Below are 24388 nucleotides of genomic sequence, written 5' to 3'. Positions count from 1 at the left end.
TTTCACTGATTTTCTCTTGTTTTTATGTGGATAAAATGACAGAAAAACATGAAAAAGATCAGAAGTTGGAGCAGCTTTGTTCATAATTGTGTTCATGAACTCAGGAAAGGAAAAAATAAAATAAAAACCAGTGGAAATGTGTTCAGAATCCAGTGTGATGTCATCAGTGATGTCACCACATGTAAATTAGGTGAATAAATTAACTCCCTTCATAAACTTTGGGTCAGACTCAGTATTTTTCTTCATCTCCGACTCTTTTTAACCTGCAGCCTGGTTGTTAAAATGTGAAGTTTCCTTCATTAAACTTTTAATGTATCTGAGAGCAACTTATTGATCATATTGATCAGCACTGATGCAGCCATGTTGTGTTCACAGACTTTATCAGACAACAAAAGCTTAGAAAAGCATTTATTTTCCGTGTTATTGTCATTACTCTTTAATAAGGACTGCATCAGTCGAACTGGGTTTTCTGACTACAAAATATTAGTTTGATCAAACTTCGTCCAAGCTACATTTAAAGAGTTTGTGAAGGCTTCAGAGAAAGGTTTTGGCTTTCAAAAGAGAGTCCATAATCAAATGTTTGCGCTGCCGGTTTACTTTGGTGTTGGAGGGGGAGTTTCCTGCATTTCTCAGGGTGGATCCACCACTTTAAAACGGGTGAAAACACACGGTGTAAATGGGATGTTGCCAAAGATGCATCTAAATGGTTTTATTAAATGTACAAAAAGAAACTGAGTTCATCTGCAGCTCCACTGTAGTTGCTGTAAGATTTCCCCATTGTGCATGTATCAGTAAATGTGAGGAAAGGTTTGTTTACAGACCAGCTTAAAGTGACAGGAGGTAGACTCAAAGGTCCAGATCTCCTGTTGGAAGCGCAGTTTTTCCACGCTGCTGCTCGGACTTCGGACACAATCATGCTGCTGAGGAGCTGCTGCACGCTTTGGGCTCTGCTGGCGGGCACCGCTGCTGCTGCAGGTGGGAAATGAAAAAGTGTTTTTAAATCTTTACTTTTAATTTCGAGGTGTTTTGTGAAGCTATTTAACTTTGTAAATCCTGACACTTACCTGAAAGTGCGCTTTTTTCAGTGTTTGTGGAGAAGCGCGCGGCCGACTCAGTTTTGCGGAGATGGCGGCGCGCGAACAGCGGCTTCCTGGAGGAGCTCAAACAGGGAAACCTGGAGAGGGAATGCATCGAGGAGATCTGCGACTACGAGGAGGCTCGAGAGGTGTTCGAAAGCGATGACAAGACGGTCAGCCACACCTGAGAAACACATTTAAATGCGCTTGAACACACTTAAGCAACTAAACATCTCAGAATAAAAAAGAATGAATAGACAGAAGAACTTAAACCTAAAGAATGAGCACCTTTTATTTTGGGGATAAAACCTCAGTGAAAAACTCTTCTAATCCAAAAGGTTATTGGTAGATATTTTTCCCTTAATTTCTCGCCTTTGGTTTCTGTTGAAAAATAGATCAAACTACTTGTTTTCTTTTTAAATTAGTGGACACTTTTGGACCCAATATGGGTACAAACTGCTGTGGGATAGACATGGTTCAAAGGTCACGATCTGGGCTTAACTTCAGGGCCAAATGTGGCCCAATAGCTCAAAATTAGCCCTGACTGGTGTGGTTAAGGTATTAAAAACTGCAGATATGGGCCATGTTTAGGGGAAACAGTCTCTATATTAACTATTCCATTCTTTACGACTAAAACTTGACTTACAAATTGTGCTACTACACAAAGTCAGTTAATCTCCATGAGAATTACCATCAAACATTAGGACAAAAACAGGATCTTTATATTTCTACAAAGAGTTCCCTTTACATTACAGGGATGTTATTTGATTGACATTGAAAATGAGGATGTTAAATTAAAGGCTCTTGGCTATTCACCAAGTATCCATATGTGCTCAGGGGTCAAATATATAACTTACTTAGCTGTTCCTGCACCGTGAAAACAGGATTTGATTTGTTTTTGCGACAGCAAACAAAAGGTTAGCTTAGTATTGTGATATGATTTATCTGTCATATTTAATCTAATCCACCACCATTGTCCGTGAGTAATTTTGTTTATATGTGCATATAAATATATAACGTTTATTCACTGTTCACATGACAAATGTGCCAAAGGTCTGCTAATGCTAATATTAGCAGCAGTAGTTTGAGAAGTTAATTCACGAGTTGAGAAAAATTCAGTAAAATGTTAATCATTAGATGAACTCGAGACAAATCAAAGTGTTTACATCTTTTTTTGCCAAATTATGTCAGATTATGTCAGATAGTCTGATCGTAATTAGCCAAAAGCTAACATTTATTCACTTTTAGCATGACGTTACAAAGGTATGTTCAAGGTATGTTCATTTTGGCATTCAGTGGTTTAGTCCAAATAGGAGTTAAGAATAATTCTTGAAATAAGAAATCTTCATAAACTGAAAGAAATTATTGTGGTCGTTCTTATTTTTGAGTATTAGCGTAGAGTTCTCAGTCTTTGTTCTAAATAGCAGAACTTGACTACACAAACATTTTTTGACAAAAATAACAAATTTATAACATTTAGATAGTTGACCAGTGGCTGTACACCAACAGGATAATTTGATAATTGGATTATTTTAACATGTAAACTTGTTGATCATTCTTTTCTCATAGGTGCTAAATTGTTAGCATGCTAGTATCTAGCTTTGTTAGCCTAGCTAGTATTTAATGGAGAGACACAGTGGCTTTATTTAAAAAACATCTTTAACATAAAGTTGTTGCTAAATAAGCTGAATAAGAATTAGTAATTAAAAATCACATTTACTTTTTGCTTTTTTCAGAGGGAGTTCTGGCTGACGTATGATCGTAAGTATAATTATTTATTTTGCTCCTTTCTTTTATAGGTAACACCTGTAATGCATTTGGAAGCTACTCCTTCTGTTCTGTTAACAAACATAATTCTGCTGACAGGTCGGGACCCCTGCCTGGTCAACCCTTGTCGTAACAACGGAACTTGTATTTACGTGGCCTCTTCGTATGAATGTCAGTGCCCTGAGGGATATGAAGGACGTTACTGTCAGACAGGTGATGTTAATCAATGAAAAGCATCAACAATAAGTCAAGGGACCATCAATTATTCTGTCCTATGATGGCAACTCTAATAGCAAATATTCAGTATGTTCAATTATAAATTTCGCTAATTTTTATTGATAAAAACTAGTATTTGATGGTTAAGAAGTTCCTTCTGTATAAATATATCAAACGGGAATATTTTTTTAATATTTAATAATATATATATAAAAATTGGTAAAAATATATTGTTGTAAATGGTAACATGGGAAAACATATCATGAGACCTTGAGGGACAAAGTTTAAACCAGTCGATAGTCATCATCATAAATTGCATTATTTTTTTTAATATTTTCCTCTGTAGTGTTTGAAGATTCGCTGGGTTGTCTTTACCAAAACGGACACTGCCAGCATTTCTGTGACGGTTCAGGAGAAAGACGCAGATGTTTCTGTGCTGATGGATACCAGCCGGGAGAAGATGGCCGACTGTGTGTCGCCGAAGGTAACGACGCTGCCTTTAAGAGCCTCTTTAGTGACGCTTTACAGTCAGTTGGCTTGTAGTTGTGATCTAAAGTGACTCACAGACCATCAGGGTTTTAATAGCAATAATAGTCTCACACTGACTGATTGAGCCATATTGATGTTGTTGTGACTGTGTTGCAGTCGAGTATCCATGTGGTCAGGTGCCCCCAGCAGAAACAGGACTCGACCAGAGTATTGAGACCCAGACCAGGATAGTAGGAGCTAATCAGTGTCCCAAAGGGGAGTGTCCCTGGCAGGTAAACAAGACCACACCAGATCTTAATGACATATATGAATGAATTGGGTTATTTTCAAATTAAATAATTGGATTTCATTGGATTATGATTTGAATTCCAATTGGCTTGAATTGGACTATATTATTTAAGTGCCTTGAGATGACAATTGTTGTAATTTGGCTCTACATGAATAAAACTGAATTAATCAGTGTCTGACCAGTAGCCAGTAAGGACAGTTATTTTACAACAGCTCTTATTATTACACAAGGGAACATTTCACGTTAGCATTGTAATGGAAATCAGTCAGCTTGTTAGCTGAGAAGGAAGCTAGCAAAGAACAGAAGGAAGCTAACAGAGAACAGATGGAAGCTAGCAGAGAACTGAAGGACACTAGCAGAGAACAGAAGGAAGCTAACAGAGAACAGAAGGACGCTAGCAGAGAACAGAAGGAAGCTAGCAGGGAACTGAAGGACGCTAGCAGGGAACAGAAGGAAGCTAACAGAGAACAGAAGGACGCTAGCAGAGAACAGAAGGAAGCTAGCAGGGAACTGAAGGACGCTAGCAGGGAACAGAAGGAAGCTAGCAGAGAACTGAAGGACGCTAGCAGAGAACAGAAGGAAGCTAGCAGAGAACTGAAGGACGCTAGCAGAGAACAGAAGGAAGCTAGCAGAGAACTGAAGGATGCTAGCAGGGAACAGAAGGAAGCTAGCAGAGAACAGAAGGAAGCTAGCAGAGAACAGAAGGAAGCTAGCAGAGAACAGAAGGAAGCTAGCAGGGAACAGAAGGAAGCTAGCAGAGAACAGAAGGAAGCTAGCAGAGAACTGAAGGACGCTAGCAGAGAACAGAAGGAAGCTAGCAGAGAACTGAAGGACGCTAGCAGAGAACAGAAGGAAGCTAGCAGAGAACAGAAGGAAGCTAGCAGAGAACAGAAGGAAGCTAGCAGAGAACTGAAGGACGCTAGCAGGGAACAGAAGGAAGCTAGCAGAGAACTGAAGGACGCTAGCAGAGAACAGTAGGAAGCTAGCAGAGAACAGAAGGACGCTAGCAGAGAACAGAAGGAAGCTAGTCCGACTACTCAATTACCTAAATAATTGTTTGCTGTAGACCTATTTCGAACATAAGTGTTTGGGCCAAGCTGATTCTTATGAAACTCTACAGAAACTATTTTCTGAGGATAAAACATTAGAAATATTCAATATTTAATGTTTTCTTTCCATTTTTTGATAAGGTCGTGGTTCAGTTGAATGGAAAGAGTCACTGTGGAGGTGTTCTGATCCATCCAGACTGGGTCATAACTGCTGCCCACTGTGTCCAAGGCAACAACGCCCAAAACCTCACTGTGGTGGCAGGTAAAGTTGAGTTTCCTCAAAGTTTTACAAGAAGTTTCACGCTACTAAACTGAAAAATAGCTGCAGAAAATAAAATTCTTCAAAGTTGTTTTATTTAGTTATATTATTTTATATATGTGTTATATGTAAATATTATTCTTTAGACAAAGTCAATGTCGTGATCGCTTTCACAAGTCGTCATTTTATAGTTTTATTTAGTAAACTTTGGGGCGTTTTGTCCATTTTTAGTGAAACGGCATCTTTTATGTTCCCAGGGGAGCATAACTTAGATGTGGAGGAGGGCACAGAGCAGATAATTCCCGTTTCAATGGCGATTGCCCATGAAAGGTACGTCCCAGCGACCGGCGACAGTGACATCGCCCTTTTGCGGCTGAACCGATCCGTCACTTTGAATCGCTTCACCATCCCCGTTTGCCTTCCCACCAAAGACTTCGCTGAGCGGGAGCTCCTGCCGCTCCGCTACCACACCGTGTCCGGCTGGGGCAGGAGGACCTCCGGGGGCAACATCAACGCCCAGATCAGCGGTCTGGTCTCCCCTGTCCTCCGCAGGATGTCGGTCCCCATCATCCAGAACTCCCAGTGCTCCCAGAAAACCCAGTTCAACTTCACCAATAACATGCTGTGTGCCGGATACCTCGGAGGCGGCCAGGAGGGCTGCAGAGGAGATGACGGCAGCCCACTGGTGACACAGTTTGGCTCCACCCACTTCCTGGTGGGCGTGGTCGGCTGGGGGCGGGGCTGTTCACACCCAGGGTATTATGGGGTGTACGCCAACATGGCCAACTTTGTGGACTGGGTGGACAGCACCAAGAAAAACCCGCCGACCACAATGACACCAATGCTCACTGAGCAGCTGGAGCAGAAACCAGTGAAAGTTTAAGAAAAGTGCTTCTGTTCCCCGTCTGGAAGATTCTTTTCTTTCAAATCCTGTCGAGCTCGTTCTAGGTTGAAAACGTAAAGTTTGGTGAAAATATCTCTGACGAATTCAGCTGAATAAATGTCATAAAAACATTAAAATCATTTCATCGAACCACATTTAGGGTTTGTTCATTTATTGATATTCTCAGCTGAATAAAGGACTTGAAGGTACATTTTTGACTCTTTGATTCTTCTCTCTGTACCTTTGTCTCATTTTGAATTTAGCCATTTTCAGTTCTGGTAAAAACTGTGCAAGAGGTTTTCTGCATGATAAACACTCAGTTTGGACTGTGAACATCCGCTGCTCGGCCCCCAGAGAGGACCGAGCCGATTGGCTGCAGTTCAACAAGTCGAGCTGAACATGTTGAGTCAGAGCTTAGAAATCCTGATTTACTGTAAGTCTCTGCTCCTCCACTCGCCCCCGCCGTCCTCTTATGTGGAGTTAAAGGTGAACCTCTGCCTCCAAGAAGAGAAAAAACGAGACAGTAATACATTCCTTGTACCAGAATGTGCAGCTGCATGAGGTTTAAACCTGAGTCTCACACTTTTAGTCATAAAGTCTACTGAGATTGATCAAACTTTATTGATTCAACTGTACCACACTAAAACTAGCCTAATGAAGGCTCAGTAAAACATGAGAAAGCGTTTTGTAACTGATTAAACTCCCAAAACAGGAGATGGAAGGACAGCCAGGTGCTTCTGGGGGCCCTTCGTTAACCGAGGCTCTATTTTTTTAATAATAAAAGGGTTATATTCTCTCCTCTCCTACTAAAATACAGCTAAAAACTCTTTAAAAATCAGTCCAGTCCCACATCGTGTTTTTTTGGTTGTAGTTTCCAGTCAAAAACATGGCTTCAGTTTGTGGTCATTTGAATTCAATCAATAATTCCTTAGATTACGACGTAAACAACAACGGTGGACAGTAAGAGGAAGGATGTTTCATCCAATAAGTGCTACATGTCATATTCAAAGGGATACATTTTAAGTTGAAATTAAGCTTTAAAAAAAGAGCTAAATTCGTGAATTCAGTGAAAGTATTGGCCTGGTAACCTTGTAATAATTTAAGGTTGAGAATGACAGTAAAAATGTGCCGTTTGGCCATGAGAGGTGAGGAAATGTGTGGGAACCCTGCATGTTGTACTTATTCCTTTCCTGTAGGGGGCAGCATTAGGTGTAGAGCTTTTACCATAAATCTGACGACATTAATGAAGATTTTTATGGAAAGAAACTCCCTAAAGACCTACTGTTTGATAACTTTAAGACTCCTAAAAGGACTCGCTGTTATTTTGCATATTTTTTCATAAATAATGTAGTTACAACATCTGAGGTTCATATCAACTGTAAAAATGTAAATTAAGTGGATGGAAAGGGGATATTTAGTCTTCTACAGCTAGCCCATGAAGTATCGGCAACTAGGCTCACAATAATTGGTGCTGCCCCCTACAGGCTTCCAGAAGACTGCCAATCAGAGGAGAGTGGGCTTTTGGGGAGGGGGCTCTTAAAGAGACAGGTGCAAAAACAGCTCGTTTAAGCCATGTAAAGCTTCCAAAAGGAACTCTTCTGCAGCAGTGCACTCTGGGAGTTAGAGTTTTCTTCTGAAACTGTATCGGGGGTCAAACGTTTGCAGCAGAGAGCCTGAAAGTCTGAGATAAGCCCCGCCCAGCCGACCTTCCCCCCCCGGCGCTCCCTCCCTTTGCACAGGTCGATGCCCTCGCTGCCTCCCCTCCTCTCTCCACATTCAGACTTCATTACTTCCACTCAGAACACTGAGGTTTCTCGAGCCAAGCTCACGTCCAGCCGGGGCCATGTTCTGGTGTCTGCAACTGTTCCTGGGCCTCCTCCTGCTTCACCCGACAGCCGCCCACGGTATGTTCTGTCCGATCACCATTTCAGGACTGAAGAAGAGCGGGGAGGAATGTGGAATTCAAACAGGGAGAAGAAGAAGCATGTTGAGTGTGTGCTTTTAGGGAGGAGGTGGAGGGAGGGGGAGTTGTTGATTGGTGGCTGGCAGATGACACTTGACCCTGGGATGTTGTGTTTAGCTTGTTCAAAGTTTTGATTCGGCTGATTAAAAGCTTCATCTTTTCACTGTTGTTTCCTTTGGTAAAAGATTCCATGAATGATCAGATTAAACATACATTACAGGATATATTCAGGTCACAGTTTCAGCAGGGCAGGTAAAACATACGGGTTGTTTCTCCTCTCTGATTCCACTTGTTTTCCATCACCAGTTTTCCTGGATGAACGGGAGGCGAGTCAGATTCTGAACCGGCAGAGACGGGCCAACAGCTTTCTGGAAGAGTTAAAACAAGGCAACAAGGAGAGGGAGTGCATGGAGGAGCGCTGCGACTGGGAGGAGGCACGAGAGATCTTTGAAAACAAGGAGAGAACTGTATGAATCTATTGAATCTTACCACCAAAACATGAAGAAAATACCTCATGGCTATTACTATCTTTAGCATGAATGTCCCATGGACAATCATCAATGACCAATAGCTTGATTTGTTCTGAACTCTATAAATCTGTTTCTCCTCTCTTCAGGATGAGTTCTGGGCCATATATGTCGGTAAGGTATTTCTCCTGTGCAACAACACCCACAGATTTACGAATCTTTGACAGAAGCAAAGACTTTTTGAGTTTTCGCACCGGCTCTCGCTGCGGTTTGGAAACGACTCGCTGAACTTCCTCTGTTTTTCCTGCAGATGGCGACGCATGCGAGTCGAACCCTTGTGCTCATGGAGGACAATGCAAGGATGGAATCGGAAGCTACACCTGCTACTGCCAGGAGGGATACAAGGGCTTCAGCTGTGAAATCGGTACAGAACTCAGCAGTTGGGTTCAGTCTTAGTTTAGGATTATTTTGGTAAAGAAGGTTAAAGTCTTGGATAGTTTCCACCAATCCGATGACATTGAACACCTCGCTTTGACTCGTTTATGTGGTTCCTCCACTGCTGCAAGGCAGCGGGTGCACATTTGTTGCCACTTTTCAAATTACAAGGCGTCATCTTGTCCTTTTGTCCTTGCTTGCTGGTTTTAGTCATAAGTCTGGTTTCTTTTTATTGGCAGTAGAACCTTGGGTGTCCACACCAGCTCCAGATGGAGTGTAGTGACTTTACTCTGAGCTTCCTCTTTAAAGTGTTTCCTACACAGGTGGCAAAGAAAAAAGGTCGACATGGCTTTACAATCCCAGGAATGAAGCCAGTGGAAGAATCCTTTAAACCTGCTTCTTTTGCATCTATTGGCCCAACTTTTATTTAAGTCAACAGGAAATGACTTGAGTTGAGGCCTCAGTAAACGTGTTTAAAGTTAATTTAGGGTCTAAATTGCAGGGTTTTTGCTAGTTTTTGCTGATTTGAGTTTGACAGTAAAAGTAATTATTGAGGTGGGACTAATTAACAAGAAGTCCAATAACTGTGTGCAGCCAGATTCTCCAGGTGATCATAACTTCTAAAGAAGCTGAACTGTTTCTCGGCTGGATTAAATAACCCTTAAACTGTTGGAGTTTACGATGCCAGGGTTTGCAGGACCGGTTCAGCTGATGTTGTCTTTGTGCTGTTTCCTGTGTCTCTGCAGTTATTCCTCAGCTCTGTGAGAGCTCAAATGGCGGCTGTGAACATTTCTGCCAAGTGGTCAGAGGAAACGCTGAGTGCTCCTGCACGGACAGATATTTCCTGGCATCGGATGGAAAATCCTGTCTCTCCAACGGTGAGAAGGGCTGAAGAAGTGATGATTTTAAGTGTTTGATCTTAAAAAAGACCTCCTGACAGACTTACTTCCTGTTCTGACTGATGCATCCACTGCTGTACCCAGCCTTTAGCAACATGGCAACACCATCAGAACACCATCAGAACACCATCAGAACAACATCAGAACAACATCAGAACACCATCAGAACACCATCAGAACAACATCAGAACACCATCAGAACAACATCAGAACACCATCAGAACACCATCAGAACACCATCAGAACACCATCAGAACACCATCAGAACACCATCAGAACAACATCAGAACACCATCAGAACACCATCAGAACAACATCAGAACACCATCAGAACATGGTCGACATGCTGCTAGAAGCAAAACATCAAAGAAAAGACAAAACCAAGAACATTTGAGAAAACAATTCAGAAAAGATGAAGGAAAAGAAAAACACATTTAAAGATGGAAGCAGTCCTGAACGAAACCCACCAGACCGCTGCCTGTTCCCCAAAAACATCCACCTTTTCCCTCATTTCATCCACCCAACATCACTCTCCTTTCCGTCTGAAACCGTCACCCTCTGAGGAATGTTCTCACCCTCTGAGGGATGTTCTCACCCTCTGAGGGATGTTCTCACCCTCTGAGGGATGTTCTCACCCTCTAAGGGGATGTTCTCACCCTCTAAGGAGATGTTCTCACCCTCTGAGGAATGTTCTCACCCTCTGAGGGATGTTCTCACCCTCTAAGGAGATGTTCTCACCCTCTGAGGGATGTTCTCACCCTCTAAGGAGATGTTCTCACCCTCTGAGGAGATGTTCTCACCCTCTGAGGGGATGTTCTCACCCTCTGAGGGGATGTTCTCACCCTCTGAGGGGATGTTCTCACCCTCTGAGGGATGTTCTCACCCTCTAAGGAGATGTTCTGACCCTCTGAGGGATGTCCTCACCCTCTGAGGGATGTTCTCACCCTCTAAGGAGATGTTCTGACCCTCTGAGGGATGTTCTCACCCTCTAAGGAGATGTTCTCACCCTCTGAGGGATGTTCTCACCCTCTGAGGGATGTTCTCACCCTCTGAGGGGATGTTCTCACCCTCTGAGGAGATGTTCTCACCCTCTGAAGGATGTTCTCACCCTCTCAGGGATGTTCTCACCCTCTAAGGAGATGTTCTCACCCTCTGAGGGGATGTTCTCACCCTCTAAGGAGATGTTCTCACCCTCTGAGGGATGTTCTCACCCTCTGAGGGATGTTCTCACCCTCTCAGGGATGTTCTCACTCTCTGAGGGATGTTCTCACCCTCAGAGGAGATGTTCTCACCCTCTAAGGAGATGTTCTCACCCTCTGAGGGATGTTCTCACCCTCTGAGGGATGTTCTCACCCTCTCAGGGGATGTTCTCACCCTCTGAGGGGATGTTCTCACCCTCTCAGGGGATGTTCTCACCCTCTGAGGGATGTTCTCACCCTCTAAGGAGATGTTCTCACCCTCTGAGGGGATGTTCTCACCCTCTAAGGAGATGTTCTCACCTTCTGAGGGGTGTTCTCACCCTCTGAGGGGATGTTCTCACCCTCTGAGGGATGTTCTCACCCTCTGAGGGATGTTCTCACCCTCTAAGGAGATGTTCTCACCCTCTGAGGAGATGTTCTCACCCTCTGAGGGGATGTTCTCACCCTCTGAAGGATGTTCTCACCCTCTGAGGGATGTTCTCACCCTCTGAGGGATGTTCTCACCCTCTAAGGAGATGTTCTCACCCTCTGAGGCATGTTCTCACCCTCTGAAGGATGTTCTCACCCTCTGAAGGATGTTCTCACCCTCTGAGGCATGTTCTCACCCTCTGAGGCATGTTCTCACCCTCTGAGGGATGTTCTCACCCTCTGAGGGATGTTCTCACCCTCTGAGGGATGTTCTCACCCTCTCAGGGGATGTTCTCACCCTCTGAGGGGATGTTCTCACCCTCTGAGGGATGTTCTCACCCTCTAAGGAGATGTTCTCACCCTCTGAGGGGATGTTCTCACCCTCTAAGGAGATGTTCTCACCCTCTGAGGGATGTTCTCACCCTCTGAGGGATGTTCTCACCCTCTCAGGGATGTTCTCACTCTCTGAGGGATGTTCTCACCCTCAGAGGAGATGTTCTCACCCTCTAAGGAGATGTTCTCACCCTCTGAGGGATGTTCTCACCCTCTGAGGGATGTTCTCACCCTCTCAGGGGATGTTCTCACCCTCTGAGGGGATGTTCTCACCCTCTCAGGGGATGTTCTCACCCTCTGAGGGATGTTCTCACCCTCTAAGGAGATGTTCTCACCCTCTGAGGGGATGTTCTCACCCTCTAAGGAGATGTTCTCACCTTCTGAGGGGTGTTCTCACCCTCTGAGGGGATGTTCTCACCCTCTGAGGGATGTTCTCACCCTCTGAGGGATGTTCTCACCCTCTAAGGAGATGTTCTCACCCTCTGAGGAGATGTTCTCACCCTCTGAGGGGATGTTCTCACCCTCTGAAGGATGTTCTCACCCTCTGAGGGATGTTCTCACCCTCTGAGGGATGTTCTCACCCTCTAAGGAGATGTTCTCACCCTCTGAGGCATGTTCTCACCCTCTGAAGGATGTTCTCACCCTCTGAAGGATGTTCTCACCCTCTGAGGCATGTTCTCACCCTCTGAGGCATGTTCTCACCCTCTGAGGGATGTTCTCACCCTCTGAGGGATGTTCTCACCCTCTGAGGGATGTTCTCACCCTCTGAAGGATGTTCTCACCCTCTGAGGGATGTTCTCACCCTCTGAGGGATGTTCTCACCCTCTCAGGGATGTTCTCACTCTCTGAGGGATGTTCTCACCCTCTGAGGAGATGTTCTCACCCTCTGAGGGGATGTTCTCACCCTCTCAGGGGATGTTCTCACCCTCTGAGGGATGTTCTCACCCTCTAAGGAGATGTTCTCACCCTCTGAGGGGATGTTCTCACCCTCTAAGGAGATGTTCTCACCCTCTGAGGGATGTTCTCACCCTCTGAGGGGATGTTCTCACCCTCTGAGGAGATGTTCTCACCCTCTGAGGGGATGTTCTCACCCTCTCAGGGGATGTTCTCACCCTCTGAGGGGATGTTCTCACCCTCTGAGGGATGTTCTCACCCTCTAAGGAGATGTTCTCACCCTCTGAGGGGATGTTCTCACCCTCTAAGGAGATGTTCTCACCCTCTGAGGGATGTTCTCACCCTCTGAGGGATGTTCTCACCCTCTCAGGGATGTTCTCACTCTCTGAGGGATGTTCTCACCCTCAGAGGAGATGTTCTCACCCTCTAAGGAGATGTTCTCACCCTCTGAGGGATGTTCTCACCCTCTGAGGGATGTTCTCACCCTCTCAGGGGATGTTCTCACCCTCTGAGGGGATGTTCTCACCCTCTCAGGGGATGTTCTCACCCTCTGAGGGATGTTCTCACCCTCTAAGGAGATGTTCTCACCCTCTGAGGGGATGTTCTCACCCTCTAAGGAGATGTTCTCACCCTCTGAGGGATGTTCTCACCCTCTGAGGGGATGTTCTCGCCCTCTCAGGGATGTTCTCACTCTCTGAGGGATGTTCTCACCCTCTGAGGAGATGTTCTCACCCTCTAAGGAGATGTTCTCACCCTCTGAGGGATGTTCTCACCCTCTGAGGGGATGTTCTCACCCTCTCAGGGATGTTCTCACTCTCTGAGGGATGTTCTCACCCTCTGAGGAGATGTTCTCACCCTCTCAGGGGATGTTCTCACCCTCTCAGGGGATGTTCTCACCCTCTCAGGGGATGTTCTCACCCTCTAAGGAGATGTTCTCACCCTCTGAGGGGATGTTCTCACCCTCTAAGGAGATGTTCTCACCCTCTGAGGGATGTTCTCACCCTCTGAGGGGATGTTCTCACCCTCTGAGGGATGTTCTCACCCTCTCAGGGATGTTCTCACTCTCTGAGGGATGTTCTCACCCTCTGAGGAGATGTTCTCACCCTCTGAGGAGATGTTCTCACCCTCTGAGGAGATGTTCTCACCCTCTCAGGGGATGTTCTCACCCTCTCAGGGGATGTTCTCACCCTCTCAGGGGATGTTCTCACCCTCTGAGGAGATGTTCTCACCCTCTAAGGAGATGTTCTCACCCTCTGAGGGAAGTTCTCACCCTCTGAGGGGATGTTCTCACCCTCTGAGGGGATGTTCTCACTCTCTGGACTCAGTAAAAACATCGCCTCCTGTCGAGTGATGGCAAATGATCAGCTGTCCGATGAGGTTGAACACCTCGCTTTGACTCGTTTATGTGGTTCCTCCACTGCTGCAAGGCAGCAGATGCACATTTGTTGCCACTTTTCAAATTACAAGGCGACGAAACAACTTGCAAAGAACCTCCACTTTGTGGATATGTGGGGAAGTTTCACGAATCTTAAAATAACTACTTTGTCTTTCATAGCAAAGCATCAGACCTCAGCTGAAGCAACAGATGATTGGAGTTACCAAAAAAACACCTCGATGAAAGAGAAAACCAAGTCAACATTTGAGAAAACTCTTCAGACAAAATGCAGTCCTGACAAAGTTCAGAAAATAAATCATTTTATTTAAGTTCAACATTCAGAATACGACCAAAAGACCTCACGCTAACCCTCTCATGAACTTTTACAGAGACCTTCAAATGCGGCGCCATCTTTACGGAGAACATCCGGACGGTTTTCAGGTACGAGCGAGGGAACCTAACAGGGGGGGACGCCAAAGAGCTGATGACCAACACAAACTCCACCGAGCAGCTGAGCGACCCCAGCGCTGATGATCTTTCCTCTACGACCAACACCAACCCGCCGCAGGATGTAGTTGTTGAACAAGTTATCTTTTCTCAGAGGGCAGGAATGACTCGCATCGTCAACGGGGAGGACTGTCCACCAGGAGAATGTCCGTGGCAGGTAGGCACCGACTGATCCTCTTAAAATGACAGATCAATACTTTTTCTTGCACAGAGATACTCTGACATTTACATTCTGAGTAATTAAGCCACCGAGCTTCATCCCCTCGCAGCTTTTCTTCTCGTCCAAACCGTATTTTCTGTCCTTTCTCTGCAGGCTCTCCTCCTGAACGAGGACAACCAAGGCTTCTGTGGAGGAACCATCCTCAACGAATACGTCATCCTGACTGCTGCCCACTGCATGAACCAAACACGCTACATGTACGTCAAGCTCGGTGAGTCCGAGAAGCCACTGGTAAGGCTGAACCTTCTAATGCATCATGTCCAGAAAAACAGGTACAGTCTTCCAGCTATGAGCCATTTCAGTCATTATTCAACTTTTAAATTCCATACAAAACTATTTACATGGATGTACCTTTAGATTCTTATGTATTATTTTTTTATCTGCTTTTAATTAAGTAAAGCAAGCTAAAAGGGACAAAATTAGATCATCCATAAGCCCGTGGAGGCTACATTTTGGTGTTACCCTATTTACCCGATTTATGATCTATTTTTCTTGTGATTTTAGGATTTAATTCCTTTTAAATTTAAAATTGTGATTTTAAACTGGGTCACAGATGGAAAAATCATGAAAATAAATCCTTGAAATTTAAAATGAAACATGATCAGCATGTAAAAACATTTTCTTTCTAAACAGTCAGTTGTAATAATTTATGTTTTTAATAAATATGACAAACTAAGATTTCATAACATCCCAAATTATTTACATGCTCTTGGTTATAAGATATAAATAAATAGATATAAATAGATATAAATATAAAAATAAATAAATAAATAATATATATATATATATATAAATAAATATAAATTAAATAATAATAATAATTAAATAAAATGTGCAATAAAAGTTTACAGCCATTAAAATCTTCCTTTGTTCCTGTAAAATGTGTTTTTTCTGTGCGTTCAGGCGAGTTTGACACGCTGGTGGATGACGGTAACGAAGCTGTACACCACGTGGCAGCTATCGTGACCCACTTTAAGTACAAACCGGACACCTACCACAATGACATCGCTCTCATCAAACTGGCCACGCCCATCAAGTTCACCAGGTACATCCTGCCAGCCTGCATACCCGAGTCGGACTTCGCTGAAAAGGTGAACCTTTGAGCCGTCACTTTAAACCACATTAAACGTGTTTAGTTTGTTCAGACTGATCGCACCGTTATAGCTTAGCTTAGCATAAAGACTGAGCATAGTTGGACACTGCTACCTTAATGTTGGGCGTTTAAACAAAGTAGCTAGCTACCTGAACTTACTTTACATACAGACATGAATATGAATTTCCTCATCTTACTTTGAGAATAAAAGAGAAGGTAACATCCAGAGCAACTACAAGCAGTTTCAACCTAAATATAAGTCGATGAAAACTACCTACCTGCAGCACAGGTAACTTCCTTACCTCCTGTCACAGGTCCTGATGCGGCAGAGGGACGGTTTGGTCAGTGGTTTTGGTCGTCTTGGTGAGGGTCGGCAGCCGTCCACCATCCTGCAGCGCCTCACCGTACCTTACGTGGATCGGCAAACCTGCATAGAGTCCACGAAGCTGCGCATCTCAATGCGCATGTTCTGCGCCGGCTATGACACCATAGGCAAGGACGCCTGCCAGGGTGACAGCGGCGGGCCGCATGTCACGCGCTACCGTGACACCTACTTTATCACTGGCATCGTGAGCTGGGGTGAAGGCTGCGCACGCAATGGCAAATATGGCGTCTACACACAAGTATCCAAGTACATCCGCTGGATCCGTGAAGGCATCGATAGTCTGATGCCCAAAGACAAAACTGGCAGCAGGCTGAAGAGACACCGCGGCCCCATCGAGAGGCTGTACCTATAAAACACCCGTAACAGAGTTATCCTCCAGTATCCTTCTTCCATTATCACACACTGGGCAGAGATCAGCCACACGTTCTGTCTCTTATGTAATCTCTTCAAAGCAACATGGTCAAAAACATGACTAAGTTTGAGGTGCTGGAGTTCCTCAGGGCTCTACCTTTGAGCTTCATCACTTTTGATATAGTTTAGCCTGGGTTCCTTGTCTTTGTGCTGTGGAGCACTAGAACAATCTGACTTATAATCATTTCATATAACTCCTGTGGCTAATATGTTAACAAACTGATGTTTTCTTTCTTTTCGCATACACAGAGCAACAACCTCATGGTTTACAGTTGCGTCTGCCTGAGGAAACTCCAGTTTCTACTCTATTTTAGCTCAGTTTTTGGTCTCCAGCTAACTGCCCTTTGGATGTAGACAGATGTTCCTAAAAGAAATAAGTTTCTCACCCAGAATGTTGATTTAACATCTTGTTGTTCGGTATTATTAAAAATATGGAAAAACCTTTCAAATGTTTGTTTTCATGTATTTTTTTAATCATTTACTGGGAGAAATTAGCACTGAAGCTTAATCTGAAACAAATAAAGAGAAGTTAAGCTGATGTTTTTGCATGAATACATTTATTATGGTTACTTTTTAATATACCTGAAGTGTTTTTAAGTCTTCATTGAGTCAAATTGATGAAGTTTGCCCAAAAAGCCTTTTTGTCTATAACAGAATAATTACTTAAATGTTCTGTTGTGGTTTAAAATGCGCTCAAATCTTTGTGCGACTCTTAAAAAGCTGAATAAAGCTGAATCTGAAGCACAAAACCTTTACGTTTTTATCCAGACTTCACTCTTCTCTGGGTAAATATGCTGAACATATGCAGATTTTTGTGTTTGGTTTATATCTCAAACAAGATTTAATTCTGATCTTTGGAAATTTATTACAGCCATGATGGTTATTTCTTGGTTTATATGTATAAATTTAAGCTTCAGCCATTAAATGTTCAGCACCTTCGTCCTAATGGCCCAAAGATAAACTGGATTGATTCTTTTGGGCTTCATTGGTTTTTCTGCTCAGGAAAACGACCTCCTGGCATAAAGGACCGCTTTGATCCCCCAGCAGCACAAGCTTTGTGTCCATCTCAATGAAACGATTCTGCATCGGATCAAATTATTGATCTCGGTGAGGAAATCTCTCCTTGTTTACCTCAAAATAAACAGAACAGTGGAAGTTTCAGAGGTCAGAGCTGCTGCTGAGGGCTGAGAGGACAGAGTCCACTGCAGGAACGCAGCGATTTCACAAAACCTAGTTTTCCATTTAACTCTTTAGAGAAACAGAACCGACTGAAAAGAGAACAAACGACTTTACGACTTCACGAGATCAGATTTGGAGATAAAATGCACTCAGACTGAACTGCAAACAGACTTTGTGGTTTTATTCTAGACGAAACATTTATTCGAGTTCTTTAGGAAAGCTCAGTTGATTAAAAATAAACTCCAGATGAGAAGCGACAGTTTACGGGAAGTCCAGTGAGGATTGTGCCGTGCTGAACGGGTTTGTGAGTCACCGGCGGGTATATGTGCGTGTTTGCATGTGTGCAGTCAGTGTCATGGCGGTCAGCATCATGTCGGGGTCTCTGCTCGCCTTCTGCCTTCTCGGATGTTTCCTTCAGGTGTTCGGCCAAGGCGCAGGTGAGAGCTCCTCCTCTGATCCTCTGATGTGTGGATTAACTGATAGAAACTCTTCTTCTGACTTCATAATGGTTCCAGGGTTCCACATTACGGTAGAAATCCGTTGAATTTGTGTGATTGTGTTATTGTGTTATTATGAGCGAACAACAGACTTCGTGATTGGTTTTAGTTTTATGTTGGAAGGTGGTGAAAGCAACCGACTCCGGGAACATTAAACAGTTTTGACGTCACTTCATTATGTTACATGAAAAACTCACGTTATGCCTTAAAAATAGCTAATAAATAAGTATTATTTCATCGTATTACAATGTCATAACTTTGACTTAGTTTTACTAAGTGGAAGTTACACTTTTTGTATAGAATTAACTAAGTCTAGTAACTAACTGTCGAGTAATAATTTAAACTGATGTTTAAACGCTGTATTTATGACTCATTTAGTCACAATAACAAATGCAAACGGTTATGTGACTTTTAGTAACAACGAATGTGCAGAGGCTGGTTGAGTTAGAGTAGGTAGTTTGGTTGGGTTAAGTCAGGATAGGTTGGTTATATAAGCAGGCTGGGGAGGTGGGTCGGGGAATGAGGTAGTTTGGTTACGGTAAGTAGTGTTAGATAGAAGGTTGGTTGGTAGACAGGCTAACTTAGGTAGTTAAGGCAAGGGGAGGTAGATAAGTTAGGTAAGTTATTCAGGTAGATTTTTAGTTGAGGTTGTTGGGTTAGGTAAGTTGTGCGATTTAGATTTAGTTAAGATGGGTAGATTGGTACTACTGGTGATAGGTTTCATAAAGAAAACTGTTCATCTTGAATTTGATGGCAGAAACATCTAAAAATGGGCAACAAAAGGCTGGAATAGTTAAAGAAACAGCTGGAGGAACATGATTGGGTGTAAAAAGAGAACCTTAGAGATGCAGAGTCTCTCAGGGGTAAAGATGGACAGAGGTTCAAACAAAATAAGTTTGGTAGTTCAGGAAGAAGGTGGGGAATGGGCGGGTTGGTTCTGATCCAATCCGATTTCATAGTTCAGACAACAAGTTAGGTTAGGTTCAGTAAGCAGGTCGGTTAGGTTATGTAGTTAGGAGAGGAATGTTGTATAGGGTTAGGGTTTGGTGAGGCAGGGTAGGTTAGGGTTAGGGTTGGTAGTTAAGATAAGTCAACTGTGTGTGTTAGGTTAGATTTAGTAGGTAGGTGAGGTAGTTTGGAGAGGTAAGTTAGGAAGGTCAGTAGGTTAGTCAACTTAACTAGTTAACCTGCATCAATCCCAGGATGGAATTAGTCATAAAAAAGTAAGTCAGTATGAATAAGACAAAAATGTGTGAAACATGGCAGCAACTGGCTCAATCTGCACTTTTCAAATGATTTTTCAAATGATTTCACAATAATTAATACGTAATTCATCACTGTATCATTCAAATAAATTGATCTGGAATAAATGTTTTATTCCAGAATCAATCAATCAAATATAAATGACATTTAGTAAAACATATTTATTTCATATCAGGAACAGTGATGTGGATGAATCTGCGTAATCATGTGTGACAAAGACATAAAACATGAGCCGCTAACTGTGTCGTAACGCAATTTAAAAGCATAAACGTCACAAATAATGTTAATATCATGACTTAAAGATAAGTGAATATGATGTTATTGAAGTTTATCATAATTAAACTGACAGTAATGAGTCGAATATAGTGTTTAAATAAAGTTTTGGGTGTCTAACAGAGTTGGAAAATGACTGGTTTCCTGCTGTGTTTCCAGTGTTTCGAGGGGCTCCTGGGGCCCACGCCGTGTTCCTGAGGTCCAAACGGGCCAACCAGTTCCTGGTGGAGGAGATCCTGCAGGGGAACCTGGAGAGGGAGTGCTACGAGGAGCTGTGCAGTTATGAAGAGGCACGGGAGGTCTTCGAGGATGACGACCAGACGGTGAGTGCAAAACGAACGAGTTCGGCTCACCTCTCAGGCCGGATTCTAACAGCTGGTTGTTTGTCTGCAGGTCGCCTTCTGGACGGTTTATTATGGTGAGTTTCATTCAGCCTCAACCTTGAGAAGCTAAGTTATCTTCAAAGAAAGGTTTACCAAAAGTTAAATAAACCAGAATAATCAGAAGGGCTGAGCAGGGTTTACAGATGTGGTCCATGAGGAAATAAGAGCTCTGAACATCTGGCTGAAAAACCTTTTACAATCACTACTTATTTTCATGAAGCTGACTAAATGTCTTCTATGACTTCCATCTTCTCTAAATGGCACGTTTTGGTTTTCTGAGACGGGAACCAGTGCGAACCCAACCCCTGCCTCAATGGGGGGAACTGCACGGACAAGGTGGGGGGGTTCTCCTGTGCCTGCCGCACCCCCCACTACGGACCAATCTGTCAGCTGGAAGCACTGGAGAAGGTGCTGCCCGTCCCGCAGACCACCGCAGCAGGTTTGGCCACAGATCACTGGGGCGCCACGGTGCCTTCAGGGAACCACAGACATCACAGTTGTGTTAGCTGATCCAAAACGTTTCTGCCTCAGAGTTCTCAGAATGTCCGACCGAAGGCCCGACAGCTTGTGACCAGCTGTGCACGGCGTCGCACCGCGCCTTCAGCTGCTCGTGCATGACTGGATTCAAACTGCAGGGCGATGGGCGGAGTTGCCTCCCCGAAGGTTCGATCCCCGACGGCAGCAGCTTGCCAAAGCTGCCCAAACGGGTGAAATAACCACTTCTCTGTGTCCACAGTGAAGTTTCCCTGCGGAAGACTCTCTGACGCCACCGCCTCGATGTGTCGCCATGGTTACTGTCCGTGGCAGGTAAGAAGCTTTCAGCCAAAGACTAAAACGCAAAGTTAAAGATGTAAAATGAGGGCTAAACGCTGCTGGGGGGTTTGTTTTCCCATCCCAGGTGTCTCTGCTTAGCAGCGAGGGGGTGGAGCTCTGTGGCGGAGTGGTGCTGGGTCGACGCTCCGTCCTGACCGCCGCCAGCTGCCTCGCTCTCAGCTCAGGATCTGACCTCCGACCCTCCGCCTTCTACGTGGTTGCTGGTGCTTAACTTTGAAAGTTTAAACCTAAAGTGTGTGGGCAGCACAGTATTTACGGGGGTGAAAGAGAGCAGCTGTGGCGGTAATAAGATCGAAGAAGGAACTTTTACCTGAGTCAGAGCTAAACTTCAGACACGTTTTGATTCAGCGAGACTTCCACTTAAGTCCATTAATCCAGTGAAATTACAGAAGTATTCATAAGATTACAGTCAAGTACAAGAAAGTGGAAGAACTTGACTGGTCAGGATTCACCAACAGCTTTTAAACTACAGTAACCTGTAGTCTGCTCTGGATTTGTCCCCCAAAGAAACCTTAAAGCACCACTAAAGAAGAGTCTTATTATAAAACCTCATTCAGAACCACACAAGTCTTCCATCTGTCCATCCATTATCATCTGCTTGGTCTCAGAACCAACAGGTCCAGCAGGGAAACCCAGACATCCAACATCCCCCTCCAGCTCCTCCTGGGGGATCCTGAGGCGTTCCCAGGCCAGATGGGAGATATAATCCCTCCAGTGATCCCTCTGGATCTGCTGGGGCCTCCTCCCAGTTGGATGAGCCCAAAAAACCTCCAAAAGGAGGCGGCCAGGAGGCATCCGAACCAGATGAAGCGCCTCAGCAGCCAGCCATGGTGGTGGGCGAGTCTTACCCTGAGTCCTCCTGACATATTCTGGCTGGGTTCAGGATCGAAGCAAACTGCTGCTTCTGCCACTCAATGACATCCCCAGTTCAGGGCAGAAGTTCTCCAGCGGACTGAGTACAACCTGTAAAGGTCTTTGCCTTTACTTTCTGAGCTGTTGAACACTTGTTCGAGGCCGGCTCACAGAATTCCTCTGAAGCTGCCAATGCTGCAGCCCTCTTGGTCATTCGGTGTCTGTCAGATGCTTCAGGTGCCACTTGGGCCCAAAAGGCCTCGTTCTTCAGCTTCCCTCACTTCAGCTGCTCCTCAGTAGGCGCCAACGACCTTCTGACCACAGCACGACCCATTCAGACCACATGTTTTAATGTATGAGAAGCTCGGTTTGCTCCTCGGTTCTGTTTCAGACTCACGTGGAGAGTTTGGTCAGTTTTAGCTCATTAATACACCAAAATCTCAGAGGTTTGCAGCCTTTAAGATGCTCTCTGCCATCTTTAAAACGCTGTAGTCGTATCGATCCGACACACACGTCTTGTTCGGTTCTGTAACATCATTTTTGATGGTTTCTGGAGGTGTTTTTTGTCAGAAAGCATGACAAGAAGTTCATGTGTGCAGCTGTGCAGGGTTCAGACTGAGGTCTGCTTTAATGACAGAGCAGCTTCATCCCACAACTGTAGGGGGCGCCAAAGAGCAAAACATGAGGAAAATAAAAGGAAAATGTTGCTTTAATTTAATGTAAAAGGAACAATTCACCCAAAATATTAAGTTGTTTTTTTTTTATTCATCCTTATTTATACTTCAAGCCATCTTTTTAATTAATTTTCCAATTTTTTATTCACAAACTAACCTAATTTAAAACACACTAACCCAATAAATAAGGTAAAAAGATGTAGGTCACCTACAGATGCTTTTGGCAAAATATTTATTAATTTATTTCTTTTTTTTTTTTTAATCAAAACATTCCGTTTGTTCTAATGTTGACTAAAACATTTGTCTATGAAGTTGTAACTCTCACAAGATTTCCCAATAAAACTAATTTTGGTTTATTTAACGTCTCGTCCTCCAGGCAAGAACAAGTTCCCAGTCCAAGCTCTGTACTTTCACAACCGTTTCCATTCAGACCGCCGTGAGAACGACCTCGTCCTCGTCCAGCTGGCCACGCCCCTTTCCTTTGGCCCCGCCCTGATTCACCTCTGCCTGCCCACCAGGGACTTCAGCGAAAACATCCTGATGGATTCTGGGAGAACGGGCATCGCTGACAGAAGGGGAAACGGCCGCAACCGGGACCTGATCTACATGGCGCTGGACAAGTGTCGCAGACAGCTGAGCGTCTCGTATCCGCTGAGCAACAAAATGTTCTGCATGAGGAGGCAAAATGGTGCCCAGAGGCAGCAGAGCGAACCTTTAAGGAATCCAAATGGAGCTAACAGGAGGCTGAAGGTTCTTTTTGAGGATCGAAATGGATCGTCGGAGAACCTTAATGACACCCTGAGTCCAAACACAACTTCTGTGAATCTAAAAGGAAGCTTTTCGACCAGGAGCCAGAATCCAAGTCAAAACGGGACTCAAAATGGAGCAGAAAACTACAACATGAGTTCAAACAATCATGTCAACGAACCCTCGCATGCAGGCGGCAGGTTCAGGTCCGGGGGCGCCGGAGGGTCATGTAGCAGCCCACTGACGGGGTCTCCCGTCGCCACGGTGGAGAAGGGGACGGTGTACCTGACCGGGCTGCTGATGTCATCGACTGCGAGCTGCGACGGCCGAGTGTTCACAAAGGTGTCGCGTTACCTGAACTGGATCAGACCGAGACTGCAGGCGGCCGAGGATCACATGACCCCGCAGGTCAGCGAGTATCCTGAGAAGCGCTAGCGGCCTGCCGGCGCCGCCACCTTTAAAACTCTTTCAAACTGAGCCCGATTCATCTGATCGTGTGAATAAACGTGACATTTCAGTACTTTTGAGTCCTGTTACGCAATTTCAACCATAAAAGTTTAATTTCACATGTAAATCAGACCAACTAAACCAAACTGTATTACAGATAAACAGTGCATTTATTAGTGGGTTTGTTTCGTCTTTTTGTTTGTTCATATTTCACAGGATATAAAGAAATGCAGTTAGACTGACATTTTTGGTGGCTGATGGAGGTGTCTTTGCCAGCCTTTTACAGCTGTGCATGTACAGGGTTCAGATGGAGGTTTGGTTTTAAGACATCCTGCAGCTGTAGGAGGAGTTACCTGAGCTGTTACCTGAGCTGGAGAGGATCACATGACCCCCCCCAGGTCAGCGAGCAGCGGCCTGCCAACGCCACCGCCTGCAGTTTCATCCGATTATCTGAATAATCGTCCCATCACAAAATTTTAACCCTAAAAAAAAGTAATTTTACAGGTTTTTTTTCCATTCTTACCAGAAAATGTTTAAAAAAAATTGCCTTTTGACATATTTTAACCATTATTTGCTGCACAAGAATCAACTTTCAGGTCTTAAACTGTCTTTAAACTGTGTA

At 44.3% G+C, this 24388-nt stretch overlaps 1 protein-coding gene across 1 annotated transcript; it reads left to right on the top strand.

The window, feature by feature from the left end:
- Positions 1-703: 703 nt before the first annotated feature.
- LOC140291247 (uncharacterized) lies at positions 704-23839 on the top strand. Its single transcript, XM_072379401.1, has 17 exons — positions 704-975; positions 1086-1249; positions 8608-8632; positions 8769-8882; positions 9640-9771; positions 14391-14665; positions 14822-14939; positions 15632-15819; positions 16136-16556; positions 18057-18233; positions 19989-20152; positions 20223-20247; positions 20493-20651; positions 20744-20875; positions 20949-21019; positions 21111-21249; positions 22949-23839. The coding sequence occupies exons 1-17, from the start codon at positions 915-917 to the stop codon at positions 23752-23754; spliced, it is 3171 nt and encodes a 1056-aa protein (XP_072235502.1). The 5' UTR covers positions 704-914; the 3' UTR covers positions 23755-23839.
- The last annotated feature ends 549 nt before the right edge of the window (positions 23840-24388 follow it).

The sequence above is a fragment of the Leuresthes tenuis genome, unplaced genomic scaffold, assembly GCF_036924035.1.
Source record: "Leuresthes tenuis unplaced genomic scaffold, fLeuTen1.0.hap1 SCAF_1, whole genome shotgun sequence".
NCBI classification, from domain to species: domain Eukaryota; kingdom Metazoa; phylum Chordata; class Actinopteri; order Atheriniformes; family Atherinopsidae; genus Leuresthes; species Leuresthes tenuis.
This window is presented reverse-complemented; position numbering and strand designations above follow the sequence as displayed.